We start from the raw sequence: 16,493 nt of genomic DNA, 5'->3' as shown, positions 1-16,493 counted from the left end.
TCCTTTCAATTTGCATTTACTATTTTTTTATGCTTTTCCGTCAACACCTTGAAAAAGCTAGACAGTTTGCTAGTGAAACTGGTTGGCAAAGAATGTAAGATGTTTGTACGCATTACAATACGGTCAGTATTAAAACAATAAATGGGTATATCTAATTATCAAACGACCAAATATGTTTAATTTAGATAATAAACAATATTTTTTCATGTTTAATTTTTTTTTTTAATTTTAAACCATAATTATGATATTTTATCCAAACACGTACACTGTACTTACAGTGTGTATGTATATTTCGAACGTTGCACACCCTCACGATTTCAAGCCATGAACCGCCACTGTTCAGTTACAAAGATCCCCTCTAGCTCTTCGAAAGGATCGTACGCGTATTTTAAGCGTTATTTTGACGGGTATTCAAAAAATAACCATGGACATATGGACATTTGACCATAGAGGAAGATCGAACCAATAATGATATCCATGGAGAGAGACAGAGAGAGAGAGAGAGAGAGAAAGAAAGAGAGAGAGAGAGAGGGAGAGACTAATGAAATTGAAAATCCCTCACAGAGAGTGAAATGGTCTAAATTGGATAGAGTAGAATAATCCAATCTGTGCAATCAACAGTTACAGCACAAGTTCAATTGCCTTTGATGAGATCGGCTTTCCATCTTGATTCAATTCTACTGAGGAGAATGTCAAGTCCACCATTAGCAGCAACAGAAAGTGGGCTAACCAACAAACACGCGTCAAGGATAGCATCACGTAGGCTGTGATCTGGATTACTGTTTCGAAGGTGGAATCGCTTGCGTCACTGACGGGTATGCAACACCACACAAATGAGTTGGGCATACGCAATGAATTCGGGTTCTCACATAAATCCAATGATTTGAATAACGTGGAGGCCTTCCCGTCTGTATCGCAACGATTGTAACCTTTTTTGTGAAACGGAAAAAGATTGATGTTAGGATGGCGCTGAGTAACCTCACGTACACGACGTACAATTACAGGAAATCGTAAGTCATTTTTATTAATAAAGAATGTTCATCACCGCGGCACTCATTACAAGAAACGCAATTGCGCTCGGCCTTCTCTTTACGGAATATCTGCTGACGTCACAAGGCGTTGTGGTTTGGGCAGAACGAGAGTTGAGGAAGTGTGGATGCGATTTCAAAATAGACGCTGACGGGGAAAAAAATTGTTTATCACACCTCGGGGAATACGGGGGAAAGGGATTCGAGACTAACCCATTTCCCGAGGTTCGATTCCCCCCAAACAATTCAGGTCAACGGGGAGCATCTTCCTTACCGACACGTGGCTGACGGAATCGCAGCGAAAGAAGAGAAATCGAGTTTGGGCTGAACGCCCGGGGGGGAACTTCAACGTCCGTTTCACATGCGCGTGTCTGCGGCGAAGACGAAAATACGAAGAACCTGCGACGAATTTGTTGTGTCACCCGCAGCCAATCAGAGCTCGTGTTTGCGCGGGACTCGAAGGCACAAAACCCACGTGCTCAAAAACGGCGGATATGGGCAAAATTCCGATGAGTACGATCGCAGTGTGCAAGTGAATCCTCGAAGATGCATCTCGGTCGGATCGCCTTCTTCTGTACCTTAGCCGTCGGTAAGTGCCTTCCTTCATTGGAGTGTGGTCGAACCTCATTAATTATTGAAAGACTTTTCGATCTTCTTCACCACTTTCATTTAATGTTCCTTCGTGATAAGTTATAATCGACACTCCCGTAGTCATTCTTTCTTTTCCTTTCATATATGTTCCCTATGAATTGTCGTTAATGACCTGGGGAGCCAATGATTGGAAATATTCAATAATAAAGGTGTCAGCATCTATGTATGGTAGCTTAGAGTATATTGTACGTATGAACAAGACCAAATGGAAATATGTATAATTTTCCATTCAAATTTTTGGTTTACTTCAAACCAAAGCAGGTATATTTACTTTAAAATGTTTTATATTAATTAAATTCCATTTGTCTTCGGTCCTTAACAATAAAAGGAGGTTCGATATAACACAGGTGGGGTCAGTATGTCATATGTGTTAGTGGTTTAAACTCGAAGAGAGAATCCCAGTGAGCTAAATGGCCCGTTGCGCGCTCGCAATTTTTATTTTTCACGGAATTTTTGACTTTCATTTCCCACTGGATTCCAAAGAAGAAAGAAAAGAAAAAGTAAAAAAAGCATTGGGAACATCCCTGTGAAAACAGTCGTTTAGGAGAATCGCCCAAAATTATTCTTCCTGGTTTATTGTCTCTGTTTTGGGAGACAGATCGTAGAGATTGGGTGGATTTTGTTGCTTTTAAGATGTGATTGTACTCCCAAGGCGTTTCGATTTTTGACAAGGGAGGAGAGAAAGTGAATGGAAAATGAAAGAACGAATACTGCGATGCCAATTGTAGCACGAAAGAGGACTGTAGCACCGAGAGACGTCTCTTTTGACGAAAAAAGATGTTTCGTCCTTGACGGGGCATTGAATATTCGCACTCTGAAAGGGAAAGTCCCCCCTCCACTCGCACAGACGTCTTCTTGCCAGCGTCGGCTGCAACGCACACCATTTCAAGGAGGTTCAATCTGCTAAAACTCGTTTGAGTGAAAGACAGGTCGTGACGTAGTTGCCAAAGGCATTGCAGAACTTAAAAGATGCTTTGTGAAACAGGAACATCGGCAAACGTTATTTCAACAAATGCTGTCTTTCGTCCCCCCCCCCCGCCCCTCTTTCTTTCATGCTCATGCGTAGAAGGAAGGGCGGCCGGAGATACTATAAGATTTGATATAAATCTTGTGGTAACAAACTTGACTAATCCACCCATTTTCTTTCTAATAGAAAATGTGAACCTCTGCAAAGTTTCACAATCAAAAAATCTTCCCGGAACTCATGAGATTCTTTTTTGTTATTCGTTATTCCAGTTTGAATTATGATATTTGCTATACAATCTCTTTATTTTTCTCTTACCTCCTGCGTCTTTATATAGAGTGGTAGAAACACAGGGAAGCTGTCTTAAAAAATCTGTTTTTCTCGATTTCTTTTAAATTTCCTAATTACAAGAATAAGCAATCCAGATCTCATCCTACCGGTCAAGCTTTACCGGTACGCTCCACAGATTGTTTACGTTCTAAACTTTCTTTTTCACATTGAATTCAGTGAAAGTGGGTTGCATCCTGTTCCCCGAATGTGAAGGTAAACAGGGTGTGGCGATCAAGTTCATCGAAAACACGCCCAGCATCGAGGACAACCGTCTGCCAAACGTTCACAGTGGAAGATATACGACATATGCTACCCTGAAAGCCTATCTTGTTTTGTTTTTTTTTTCATATCCAAAGAGACGTGTAAAAAAGATAAGCAGGATTTAATCTGTGTGATCATCGAAGTGTGTGCCTACTTCAAACGCTATTAAAATTTCAAGCGGCACTTTCTCTGACAAGCCCAAGAACCGGAATTGCAAATCCCATAAAGCAGCCCCATAATTTTGATCGAAGGCAGATACGCAACAATCGCCAAGTAGTACAAGGAAAAAGTTCAAATTAAGTTTTAACGGATAACGCGAAGGACAAAGGATGCGATCTTTTCTACGGGAATGAATCGCTAACGTGCATTAATGTCTCGGTTTGGGGCTTACTACTAAAAACAATTAAGTACCTTGTTAGTCGTTATTATGATTCTGGTTTCCGGTATGTGAAGTATTCACATTACGTTATACTGCATGGAATCCTTTTAATGTTTTCGATGGGAAAGCCACACGGGATTCTATATAAACGCGCAGAATATTGCGTCATGATTGTCAACATTAAAAAGAAAAGATGAACATTGCTTGCTGTGTAGGAATGTTTCTGACTCAATAAGGACACACCGTGAGTAGGCATATTTAAATAAATTATAATACCGGAATAAACTCACGTAAATTATTATTTTTTTTTGTTAGTATCATTTTCGCCTAAGCATCAAAGTGCAAAGCTAATCGAACAATAACTGACAATTCCAAAAGGCGCCACCTAAGTAACTAATGTAAGATAACTAAAAATCATTAAATTTCCAAACTGATTAAAAAAGTATACAATTAAATAAAATAAAGTTAGGAAAGATTAGCTCATTTTAGCTCATTTACAAAAGTACTATCTCCCACAAAGGGGATAGACGTAGACCATCGGATCTGTTCAAGTCCGGAAACTGAAGTAAAGTTTCATATGTTTCTTTATAAAGCCATTCCATGAGGAACCGAGTTTTGTGAAGGACTCTTGTCTTGTTCCAGTGAACTCTATGTTTAGTGGTGATGGCATGCTCTGCAAGTCCAGACTGTTCAGGTTCAAGGTATTCAATATAAGCTTGTATTCTTCTAGAACCTAGAAGATAAAAGCAGATATTCCTGTTTGTACGAAATGATACAATCCACAAGAGCAAGAATTCTGGTAAGATAATTGAGATGTGGAAGCGTGTCCTTTGGAGAAGTGAGAAAAGTGGAGATTTTCTTGTAAGGTGAAAAGAAACAAAAATATTCAGTCCTTTTACAACTTTTGCTATGTGTTCACTAATGCCTTGCGCATAAGGGACATGAATACAAGCCATTGCTGATAGCAAAAGTCTTCATGGAGCACTTTGAGCAACTTATTTTCGACATTTCAACTAGACCCACTCGCTCGTGCAGATATGTAGATGGTATTTTTGCTATCTGGAATGGCTCTTCCTCCGAGTTACATCAGTTTCTTTCTAAATTAAATGAACTTCATCCAAGGATCCAATTCACCCTAGAAGAAGAAGAAGAAGAAGAAGAAGAAGAAGAAGAAGAAGAAGAAGAAGAAGAAGAAGAAGCAAATAAGCAGCTTTTTAGATATTTTCCGAAGAAGATTCATACAGGCCGTTATATCCATGCTGAATTTTATCACCATCCCAGTCAAAGGATTGGAACTATTAAAACACTCGTTCATCGGGACCACTCCTTATGTTCTTCAGATGGACTATTACAGAAAGTATTACAACATATTATTTCCACTTTTTATATCACGGTTATAAGAATTCTTTCATCAAAAGAGCTTTGAACAGCTTTGGCATCTCCGCCTGTTCAAATACTGAAGAAATCTCTGATTCCCATCCCTTATGTGCAAGGCATTAGTGAGCGCATAGCGAAAGTTTTAAAACCACTGAATATTTCTGTTGCCTTTTGTCCCATCAGAAAAATCTCCACCTTTCTCGCTTCTCCGAAGGACAAGCTTCCATATCTCAATTATCCAGGTGTCTACCAGATTCCTTGTTCTTGTGGGTTATCTTAATTTGGACAAACAGGAAGATCTCATTTTATTCGGCTAGAAGAACACACGTCTCATATTGAATACCTTGAGACTGATCAGTCTGGACTTGCAGAGTGCCATCAACACTAGACATAGAGTTCACTGGAAAAAAGACAAGAGTCATTCACAAAAGTGGGTTCCTCATGGAATGGCTTTATAAAGAAACTTGAAACTTTACTTCGCTCTCCTAACTTAAACAGATCCGATGGAATTGTTGTAACTATCATATAAAATCTCGGGGAACAAACTATTAGAGAGATCCCTTTGCAAAATGGAATCGGCAATAATGCCTGATATATGGCTGTCTTTTGAAAAAAAAAAAAAAAAAGCAGTTATGCTGAATAACACTCCAGAGGACTGGTGGAGAAAGGTCGCATGAGATAAATCTTGATTTCCGTTTCCTTTATGCGCATACAGAAAGATAAGGAAAAGACGACAACCCAAATCCATGAGTTCATCTCGCCAGGGCGCAATAGTTTAACATTAGCGGTGGAGCGAAGTTCGGGTCATGATTTCCTGGTGTTCCATGAAATTCTTAATATAATTTCGAGCAAGAAAAATTGGTAAGGCCTTATATGAACGTGGCTGCACACTGCGCAGCTAGCTTTATTCCGTGCTGCCCATTTATTCTTCATATGATGGACACTTTCAGGTTGTTCACGAATGGTTCCTGTTACATTTATTGACTTTATCTGATTGATCCCCCCCCCTGACGCTTCTGTTGACAGGATCTCAATCGCATTGAGCACATTTAGGATGTAGTGGAATAAGGGGTTCATAATTGTGACAGGGACATCCCCCCCCTACCCCGGACAGCAGATCCGTTGACATCACAGCACTATCATGTAGTGTGGAGTATGCAACCACAGATTTTTTCCAGAATCTCCGAATTAAACTAAACATCCTATTAGATTGATATCTGTAATGCCAACTCCACTCAGTAACTGTATACACGTTCTAATCAAGGTTTTGCTCACTGCTTAGCAGAGCAACTGTTTATTACTAATAAGTTGAAATTTATAGCGTTAGCATCCGGCTTGCAACAAGAGAAAAAAAAAGTTTTAGCCTTAAGGTGATCCGAAAATTTTTTGGAATATTCCAGAAACAAATAGGCTTTTCTCTTTAACTGTACAGCGGGCCAAAATATTGGGATTTTTCCTCCAAATGTGTGCGGATTTAGAAAACAAAAATATTTAAAGAGTTGCAGTACATTATATTGAAGTATTGGGACGTCTCTTGAATAAAATATGGTGATATGCATTTTCTCATCATCACACCAACCATACACTGCTAATATATGGCAAAGAGTCCATTCTACTGTTGAACAGCATTTCGCAAAGATCTCGGGGACTTCAAAAGAGCTTACCCGTTCAGGACATTACTAGAAGGCTGTAAATCAACTGTAAGCAACATTATCAAATGAATGAGACGCACTACCTTAACTAGGAAGTTAACGTGAAAGGACAACAGACCGGTCAGAAAGCTGGTGCAGAAATTTCGGCAGTCAATACTATTTGGAAACGAACAACTAGGTGAGTTTAATACTACGACTCTACATAATTAGCTGCATAGTTTTAGGTTCTACAAGACAGCTGCAAAAGCCGAACAGAATAGTATAAAGAACATGCTGACTACTCTGTAACGTGATATGGAGGAAAAAAATTATGCTAATACTTTCCGCGATTGGATTAACGAGTGTGGCTGTGGCAGATGACTGGGACATTGTTCATTTACCAAGTGTTTCTTCACAGGTTTCTCCTGGAATGAAATCGGAGACTTAGTTGTAGCATCTTGGAATAATGGAACATTTCTGGAACACGTCTGATTTAATGCATGTTTTTTAAATTGAGGCCGTTCCACTGAAATTCCTATGTCTCTTTCATCAATACGACAATCATACATCATGTTATACTTCAGGACCATTGCGATATGGTTTCAAGAAAACGATGGAAAAAACTGGCGAGTACGAAGTCGCATTCAACTTAACTGACGCCATCTTCATTTTCATGCATCAATACATGGTTTGTTTTTTGAAAAATTACATTTATTAAATATTTAGTTTGAAGATTTTTTTAAACTAAACAACATTTTGTATCCTTAACCCCTTAATGTACCGATTAAAAATCAGAAAGTGGTCGTTTTTCTGCCCATTGTTTGGGCGAGTTTTGGGCGAGGGTGATTTGCTGGATCAAATTCATCATTATTTGAAAAATAATGATGAATTTGTGCAAACGCAAACGAAATAGCCGATACACGCCGTTGGCAACTTTTCTCGACTGAAAGGAAATAGGCACAAGATTGTCTAGCGTCTATATTCGGTTGTATTTATATGTGAAACCGAAAATCAAAATCAATTTTGGTGCAACAAACAAAAGACGTGTCACAGACGTCTTTGTATGTTAAGGGGTTAAATTCCCGACTCATTTTCATAATGTGGTAGGGCGTATGACTGGAAAGATGGAAAGTGTGGTTAGGCCAAATCTGTGTCCATAATATTCAGGCTTGTGCAGGTTCGGCTGCCCTGAAACACAGTGCGGTCCACTTGTTTCAATCTAGTATATCTTTTGTACTTTCAGAGGGAATTCAGATCGAACTGAATAAACTGATTTATCGACAATTATGCTTAATTGTCAGTATACCTTACAAGGCAATACATACACATTCATATCTGTAGCCGTGCATAGATGTGCGATTATGAATTTTAAAGAACATTCTCTTTAGAACATGAATAGTCTTAAGTTTACTGTAATATGTATTTATGATTTTCAAGATTGCATGAAAAAAATTTTCTGTCTCTGCAGTGGGATTTTCAGATCCTGCTGTTGGCACTAAGTAGGGATAGTCAAATGTTTTGCAAAGGGAATATATTTGCTTGCTAAAAATAAAATTGTTCTGTAACCAAACTATACGTAAAGAACACTAAGTTAGCTGGGAGACTGCATTCTGAGACCATTCTGTTATATTTAATGTTCTGAATATTTTTAATCGTTTTACGAAACCAACATTATTCTCAATATCACAACAGCGATGTAAAAAACATCTACAATAAAAAAAAAAGAGTTATCCTTTGCCACCTGGTAGCAGGTAGATAATTAATAGTCATTTCGAAAACTTTTAAAATAAACAAACGTTATTGGAATATTATCTTTATTAAATATTGACTGAAAAGTATAATTAGGGGGAGGATTGTGTAGTATTATTAAAACGTGTTACATTTTAATATTTATCTCTTCCATTTCTCAAAGAAGCCGCTAATATGATCCACATTACATCGAAAAAATTATATAGAATTACAGTTAATACATAATTCTAGAAATGCGATATTGTATACACTGCGTAATTGCTTAGAATCCAAGATGACTTTGTCGTTTGCATAACCGTTAACTTGCTGTAGGAAGGGGTGTGTGCATGCACTTCTTTTAGCTTACGCATTCCATGTAAAACAGGAAGTGTTGGCACGATTATGACGTACCATTTGCAATCGCAATACACAAAGCCTTACGTTAATGATGTGTTCTTAATTTGCTGTCCTAAAGAAGTTGAAAGAAGACCAAAGGAAGATGACATAAGAAACATGAAAAACTTTTGTTTCGGAGTATGTTGTGCTATTTGTCAGCACACCTACATTGCCGTGTTTCAACATGGTCCTGCCCTTGTACAACTGCACACGAAGGGGGCCTCTTTCACAGAGGGCGATTCGAGTTTAACGCCCAGAACCCACGGAGGTTCCTCCTACTACATTGCCGTAAATTTCTTCTCCGTTACATGCACAGGAAGAGAGTGACAACACAAAGAAATATCAGATATTCAAAGAACAGACAGGTGTTTCTTGTTTGCGTGTTGGCCAAAAAAAGCGGGTCGTCGTGCTAGTGTTATGTAGGTCGAAGGTACTTGTTTCATTAAGGATAAAGGAATGCTGCGAGCAGGATAAACTGGAAGGACTTCTAATTTTAAGAAACTTAGCAGCATCAACATGCTCATCCGAGTTCCGGGTTGCTTCCTCCCATTACAAAATGACAGTCTTTAACTTTCCATAAATCACACGATATCCAAGTGGCACACACGCCAAACGCGTATTTAGAATCGGGCACGACTACATTCCTCGGCAACTAAATGCATTCCACCTTGCTAACACTTGTGGAAATCAAAATGCAAATCGCTAGTTGAAATATTCCAAATTTGATGAATACCGTGACGTAGCAAGGCTTTGTTAGGATATGGGAGTAGATCGAAATTAAGAACACTCCTTTGAAATATCCTGCATTATTCAGAGTTAAGAGAATCCGTTTTGATTAAGGTACTGAAAAGAGTGGAAAGCGTACCTTAACCTATCATAAAATGTTCATGCAGGACAGGATCTAGATCCATTACAAGTAAACGAATGAAGTGGTCATGGCCTTCCAATTATCTTCGGCCTGCTGCGTGTTTATTCAACTATCAAGTCAGAATGCGTTCTCAAAACTGGATTTTGTTCTAAGAGATTTTAAAATTAAATATAGAAAACTAACCCATTTTTTCAGGTTAAAGAAAAGTCATTCAGCTGGTAATTTTTTATTTAGGAAATTACTTCAGGAATTCCATTAATTATACCGCTAAGTGAGGAATCTGGTCTTCAGGAAGGGTGACGTAAATAACGCTTCCAAAAGGATAGTGAAAGAGCCGGTTAACATTTAGCTAAAGCCATCACGACACGAAGTCATACATCGACACATAATTGGAGACGCAGGGTCGGAATGTAATGAGCATGAAGTTTCCCCTCTTTTGATCCGAATATCTGAAGAATAAGAATTAGAAATCATTTTGCCAGGTTTGCATAACACTAAGAAGTGTGTTCAGGTCATAAAGACCAGAGGGTGTGGTGTGCCACTTGAAAAAGACATAATTTCCCATGATACTGTATCAAACTTAAGATTACTAAACGCTAATTAAAATTAATGAATTGCTTTGTGCAGTTTTTGTTTTCGCTATGAAATTTAATATTTACAAGTGTTCGTTTTCGAAATAAAATCCCACAAGTGTTTTGGTTCTAATAGCACGTTACATACGGTTTGATTGGCATAATCGAAAGCATCCAAAACAGAATAAGAAAACTATCTTAATCTTTTCTTGGGGGGATTTCATTTCGAAAATCCCCACAGTGTATGACTTTACTCCACAATTTCAGGATATCGGAAGTAATTTCGCCCGATCTTGAATCGAAACTATTATCATATAAAATTTCCACTTTAATTTTTGCACAAGCAGAGGAGCGATGAGGTGCTCATACTATCTTATTTTTAAGTCTAGCTGAACAAAACAATTATTCTAACCCAAATAACTCAATTGTAACTCGCGATAACATGTGACTATTTCTGTATATTCCTCACCTGTTATTTTATGGCATTGTTTGTTTGAAAACTTCCTCATGATCCATCTTCTTTGAAGAGGTGCATACGTTTTTCTCCCTTGCATAATAAGTAGCATAACGACATGAAATATTACAAAGAATAAGCCAAGTTCTTCGAATGCATGACGTTTTACGGGATGTCGTCTTCATACAGGTTAGTGTACTTTCTCAGATTCTATCCCTCTTTAGAAACAATTTCTGCTAAATGCATTCTGTATACATAGGACAAAGGCTTCAGTCTAAACAATATCCCATTTGTTTATTTTAATGTTTTTAAAAGACTCCACTGGAAAAAGCACACCCATAACAGGACAGGGGAGGTCTTTCGAATATCGTGCTAAATTAAGCTTTTTATCAAAGTACTTGAGCATTTAAGAAATACAAAATTGTCAAAACAAGCTATTTTTAAATAAGTTACAAACCCATCTTTTGGTCCTCATTACAGTTTGGTCTCTGCTAAAGTTTCCACATGCGTCTGACAAGCGTCATGGGATATTCACTTTAATTATTCGTGCAACTTCAGTTTTCCCAGTGATGGTGGCCTCCATGAACGATAGCCATACGCTGTTCCACGTCATCCCACAATTTCGGATTATGACCTTTAAGAAACTGTGGGAACCACAGTCCAGAGTCCACATTCATGAGCAAAACCTTGTTATCAGAAGTTCGTAAGAGGCAGTTGTCCAACGGAAAATTCAGAGCAGTGTATAGAAGTGACACACTGCTTTACACGGATACTAACGCCTGCATACTCTTGGATCAATTCTTGCTACAGTCGTCCAATCCTTCTATATGAAAATTCATGATCTTTCACGCTGAGGCATCGCTTTAGGTTTTCCATGCAATTGCCATTCTTGTAACTCGTAAGTCTTCAAATCATCAGCAGTCATGAACTCAGCTAACCTCGACGTTTCAGAAATCAGCTGTATGTAAGTAATGAATATAAGAATATAAGAGTGAACCACCAATTCACATTGCGAAATCTTCCAAAGCTCAGATGCCTGCTACTTGAGTTAAAACCAAACCGGCATTTGCTTCTGTTTTCCCTTATATTTTTGTCTTCCTAAAATGCTAATTCACAACATCGGCAGAGCATCTGCATTCTTCTCATCATGAGCGCTTCTAGTCGGGTGTTCCAACACTCCAGTAGAAATGCCCATGGCAACATAGCAATTCACTTTTGGAAATATAGCCCCTCCGTAGTCATTTAGAAGAATAACGGGCATTACGTCCTTCGACTGGAAAAGACCTGAGTTCGATTCTCGTCGTGATGAGAGGAATCTTTTTATGGGATTTTTCAACTGGTGAGTCAGCCGATCTCATATGGTTGCAGCTGGGTTTTTCCTTCCTGAAACTCGGGGGTTTTCATCCCGCATACAGAAAAATTGGCCCTAGTACACGTGTAAATTACAGACAAAATATACTATTAGTGGCTTTAAATGGCGTTGCGTTGTGCATAGTTAATGGATTGTGGCTAAATTATTAGTGTAGATGGAAGATTATTAGTGTAGACTGTGAGTTGTATGGAGTTTCCATCCGCGATGAGTCCTTAGACTCGTTGGATGTGCCACGTAATAATGATAATAATTATGAAAGCACAGTTAATATGAGGAACTTTTCAGTTTTCTGAATGCAAACTTATATTTGGAGCTTACTTTACTACGAAATATGGATTTCCTTTTAAAATCTCGGATATTAAAATACTCCTTTTTTCCCTCTACTTTGAATCTGTCAAAAGACGGATTCAACGTAGAGAAAAAAACTTTATTGTAATCCATATGCAGGCTTTACTCTATAGGGCACACAGAAATCACAGCAAACCATATTAATGAGGCAACGTACGTGGTTCGATTAAGTTTTCGGAATTGATGAGATATTGTTCGAATTTCGATTTGTGCTCATTTTAGTGCACGATTAGTCCATTTACATATTATCAGAGCAGGAAGGAAACAATGCATGTAATAAGCACGTGTCAGAGTTTGTGCGTGCGTCTGTGTATCGATGTATGTGTGCGTGCGTGTGAGATACGAGGCTATACGTCAATGTTCGTAAAAGTTGAACTGCTGATAGTCAGAAAAGAACTGGAAACCTAAAAGGGAATGAGTGCTTTGGGAGTGAAAAGTCTGTGATAGAACCTGTTTTTCAGACAGACTGACCTTTTTTGCTGATTCTGATTCTAAGGAGTAAAATGAAGAAAGAAACGCTGTTCTGCGTCAAAATATTACATCGCTCACAAAATACGTTTTAGGATGTTTCTTCAGTATAATTCATTTGTACGTATTCTCAACATGTTGAGAATACGTACAAAGGAGTGGGAAAACATATCAGGACGATTATTAAAAAATAAATTTAAAAAAAAAAACTTGTGAAAGGCTATATGTTTATTTTTTTACAATGCATTGTATTTGTCTCAGTATATTCATCGCTATATTAGCACGAATTTGATTAACATGTTTATGTAATTGACAGGACTGGCACAAAGGGACTCCGTCTGTGAGAGAGATAACGGCTACTTTCCTCACGAGCAGTACTGTGATCACTACTACGAATGCAGAGATGGAATTGCGTATCTCCAATTATGTCCGAATGGTTTGGCTTTTTCCGGTAGAGGGCGAGGTTTGATCAATAACTGCGATTATCCCCACAGAGCTGGGTGCCCAGATAACCAAGGAAGAATTATGGGACGTAAGTAATCGATTTCATACAGGTATTACTTAAATAAATTAATAAAATAATAATAATAATAATAATAATAATAATAATATTTTTTTAAAAACATTTTATTATGTCTCTGTATAAATTACATACAATAATAATATTTACAATATTTACAATAAGGATTATACAGAATTTTTGAATTTAGAATATACATAATAATAATAATAATAATAATAATAATAATAATAATAATAATAATAATAATAATAATAATAATAATAATAATAATAATTTTTTAAAGCATTTTATTATGTCTCTGATAAATTACATACATAGATACAACAATAGTTTTATATACACGTATATATATATATATAATATTTATAATACATTACAATTGTGAATAACAAATACTGGCGAGTTATTAATATTTTTAAATTATAATAATTTTTTTTTAAATAAATAATATTTTTGTTCACTGCTAAAATATTTACACATACATATATACAATGGTTATCTTGAGTATTATAGTAATAATTTTTTTTTTTTTTTTTTTATGTCTCAGATGAATTGCATACATAGTTGTTGTAGTAATTATATATATATAATATTTATAATGCATTACAAGTGTGTATAACAGATTCTTGCAAGTTAGTAATTTTCTTCCTCGAAGCTTAGCAGAGCTTATCTGAGGAAGATAATAGATGACAGAGGGTGGTGGTTTCATGGTTGTGTTCCTATACTGGTCACAAGCCAGGTGTTCATTTTACTGTTTGTTGGTACGTGCTTGAAAGACTTCAACTGCTATTACAGTTTAACTTTTATTTATTTATTTATTTATTTTTTATTTTTGTGCAAATAGGGTTGGATTTAGACGTGGTGTGTTTGTTTCTTTGTGTTCTTGTAGTGATAGTTTTTGAGAGGGGGGGTTGTCATAGGTTTGTGTGTGTGGTGGGGGAGAGAGAGACAGGAATTGTTCTAATTTTCATTCTCGCTATAATATTTATATAGTGCCTGTTTCAGCTCTCTGTATGTTCCTAGGTTTCTGTTGTCGAACGGCAGGTTGTTTATCATGTCAGGTACGTAGAAGTTTCGGGTGGATTTGCCGTGGTGATTGTTGTACTTATATGTTATGTAGTTTGTTGACTGTGGTCTTGTTATTTGACATGTTGTTCTGGTTACTCTATATGTTGGGCTGTAGTAGTGTTTTAACATGACTGTGTAGTGGTGTAAGTGTTTCACCTTAAATATTTTGTGTTTTGTCAGTGCTTCCTGCATAAGAGTGGGTTGTTCCCAGAATATCAGTTTTATCATTTTATCTTGCAACCATTGTAGCCTGTTAAGTCTGTAGTCTTTGTCAGAATGCGTATGATGTGATTGCATATCTTAAAATGTTTTCACATAATGCTTTATAGATTAGTATTTTATGTGGGTTGGGGCAATGTCTTTTAATCTGTATAGTTTGCTTGCTATTATCCTAAGCTTGGTATGTAGGTAGTTTGTATGATTATTCCAACTTTGATCAGCATCGAAGTGAAGTCCAAGATAGCGTGTTGTTTTCACCTGTGTGATGGTCGTGATTTTAGGTTCTGCACTTTGTGCATAGGAGGATGAATGTTTGATAGTGAGATATAGTTTCTATGGGCAGGGTTTGTGTATGGGTGTGATTAATGCAGTCTTCAGCGTTTCAGGTATGTGTCCCGTTTCGAAGATTTTATTTAACAGTTTTTGTATGACTGGAAGTAGGCCAGTTCAGTGTTTCTTGATGTCTTTTGGTCTGATTCCGTCTATCCCCGGTCCTTTGTTAGGATTAATTTGTTGAATTGCCAGTGATAGTTCTTCTTTTGTTACTGTGGGGAACCACATCTATTGGGTTTCTCGTGGACCTAGTGGAGAATGTTCGTTTGTGTGAGGAAAGGTTGTTTCTTGTAGCTTTTGGACAGAGTTCACGAAGTGCTGATTAAAGTTGTTTGCCAACTGTTTGAGGGATTTGGGGTCGCAGGCAAAGCTGTGTTTTATTGTTTCTGAGGCAGTGGTTCCATGTATATTGTCCAGCATTTCATTAATCAGGTGCCAGGTTTCCTTTATGTCATTCTGAGCTGTTGTTAATTTGTTGCTGTAATAGTTTCTTTTTGCCGTTCTTATCTGTGTTGTTAGGAGATTCCGTTTTCTTTTGTATTCAGCTTTTAAAGCGATATTGTTCGGCGACTTCTTAAGTTGTTTCCATAGGGCATCTTTTCTTTGTGTCTGTTAGTATGTTGTCTGTTATCTATGGATTTTGTTTCGTTTGGGGGCGTATTTTTATTTTTGTTAATGCTTTGTTATATATTTTGTTAAATGCAAGTTTAAGATTATTATATACAGCTTCAGCAGAGTCTAGAGATGCTATCTGCTTCCAGTCTGTTTTTCTGATTTCATCGTTCACTATTGCTTCGTTTACAATGCTATGATACTGTTTTGTAGTCTTAGTGATTTTTATGGGTTCTGGTTCAGTGTGTAACTGCAATGCTGTGAAATAATGGTCTGCTAGTTTGCATGTTATGACGGCTGCTGTGTGGCTGTTTGGAGGGGCCCTTATATTTATATGATCAATGCAGGTTGAGGTTGTTGTGTTTCCGACTATCTCTTCTCGTGTATACGACTGTATGGATGGGGTTATGTTATATGCCTATAATAGGTCTAGGTATTGTTCTGTGTTGTTATTTATGTTTCTAATGTTTATATTAATGTCTCCTATTGTTATCAGGTATTTTGAGGTGCCTACTTTCGGGGCTGAAAGCCATCTGTTTAGTTCTTCTAGGAATAATAATAATAATAATAATAATAATAATAATAATAATAATAATAATAATAATAATAATAATAATAATAATAATAATAATAATAATAAAAGACTTAATGGTAATAGTTACTCAAAAATGCTAAGTTATTTCTTTTCATGCTTTTGCGATTAGCGAACATATTTTTAATGAAATAAATATTAATTTAGTTAGAATATCGCTTACAACTTGTTAAAATCAAACGTAATAAGTTGCACTCAATTTTATATGGAAATACATAATTAGTTCCAATGGAAATCAGGAATTAATTTACGTTTTTCATACAAATGTATGAAATTAATTTTTTGTTTGTTTCTATTTTATTCTGGAAAATGCTTTTTT

The 16,493-nt window shown here is 36.9% G+C and overlaps 1 protein-coding gene across 1 annotated transcript in view; it reads left to right on the top strand.

Annotated features, from left to right (window-relative positions):
* The first annotated feature begins 1,554 nt into the window (after nucleotides 1-1,554).
* Nucleotides 1,555-16,493, top strand: part of LOC150098325 (protein obstructor-E-like) — a 32,310-nt gene continuing 17,371 nt past the window's right edge. Inside the window, exons 1-2 of the mRNA XM_090405546.1 lie at nucleotides 1,555-1,617; nucleotides 13,144-13,359. Of these exons, the coding sequence (XP_090261672.1) occupies nucleotides 1,575-1,617; nucleotides 13,144-13,359 (259 nt within the window). The 5' untranslated portion in view covers nucleotides 1,555-1,574. The remainder of the gene's footprint in view (nucleotides 1,618-13,143; nucleotides 13,360-16,493) is intronic.

The sequence above is a fragment of the Typopeltis vanoorti genome, chromosome 15 (assembly GCF_054136105.1).
Source record: "Typopeltis vanoorti isolate ZY-2024b chromosome 15, IOZ_Tvanoo_1.0, whole genome shotgun sequence".
Lineage (NCBI taxonomy): Eukaryota > Metazoa > Arthropoda > Arachnida > Uropygi > Thelyphonidae > Typopeltis > Typopeltis vanoorti.
Note: the sequence above shows the minus strand (reverse complement) of the source record. Positions and strands in the feature narration are given on the sequence as shown.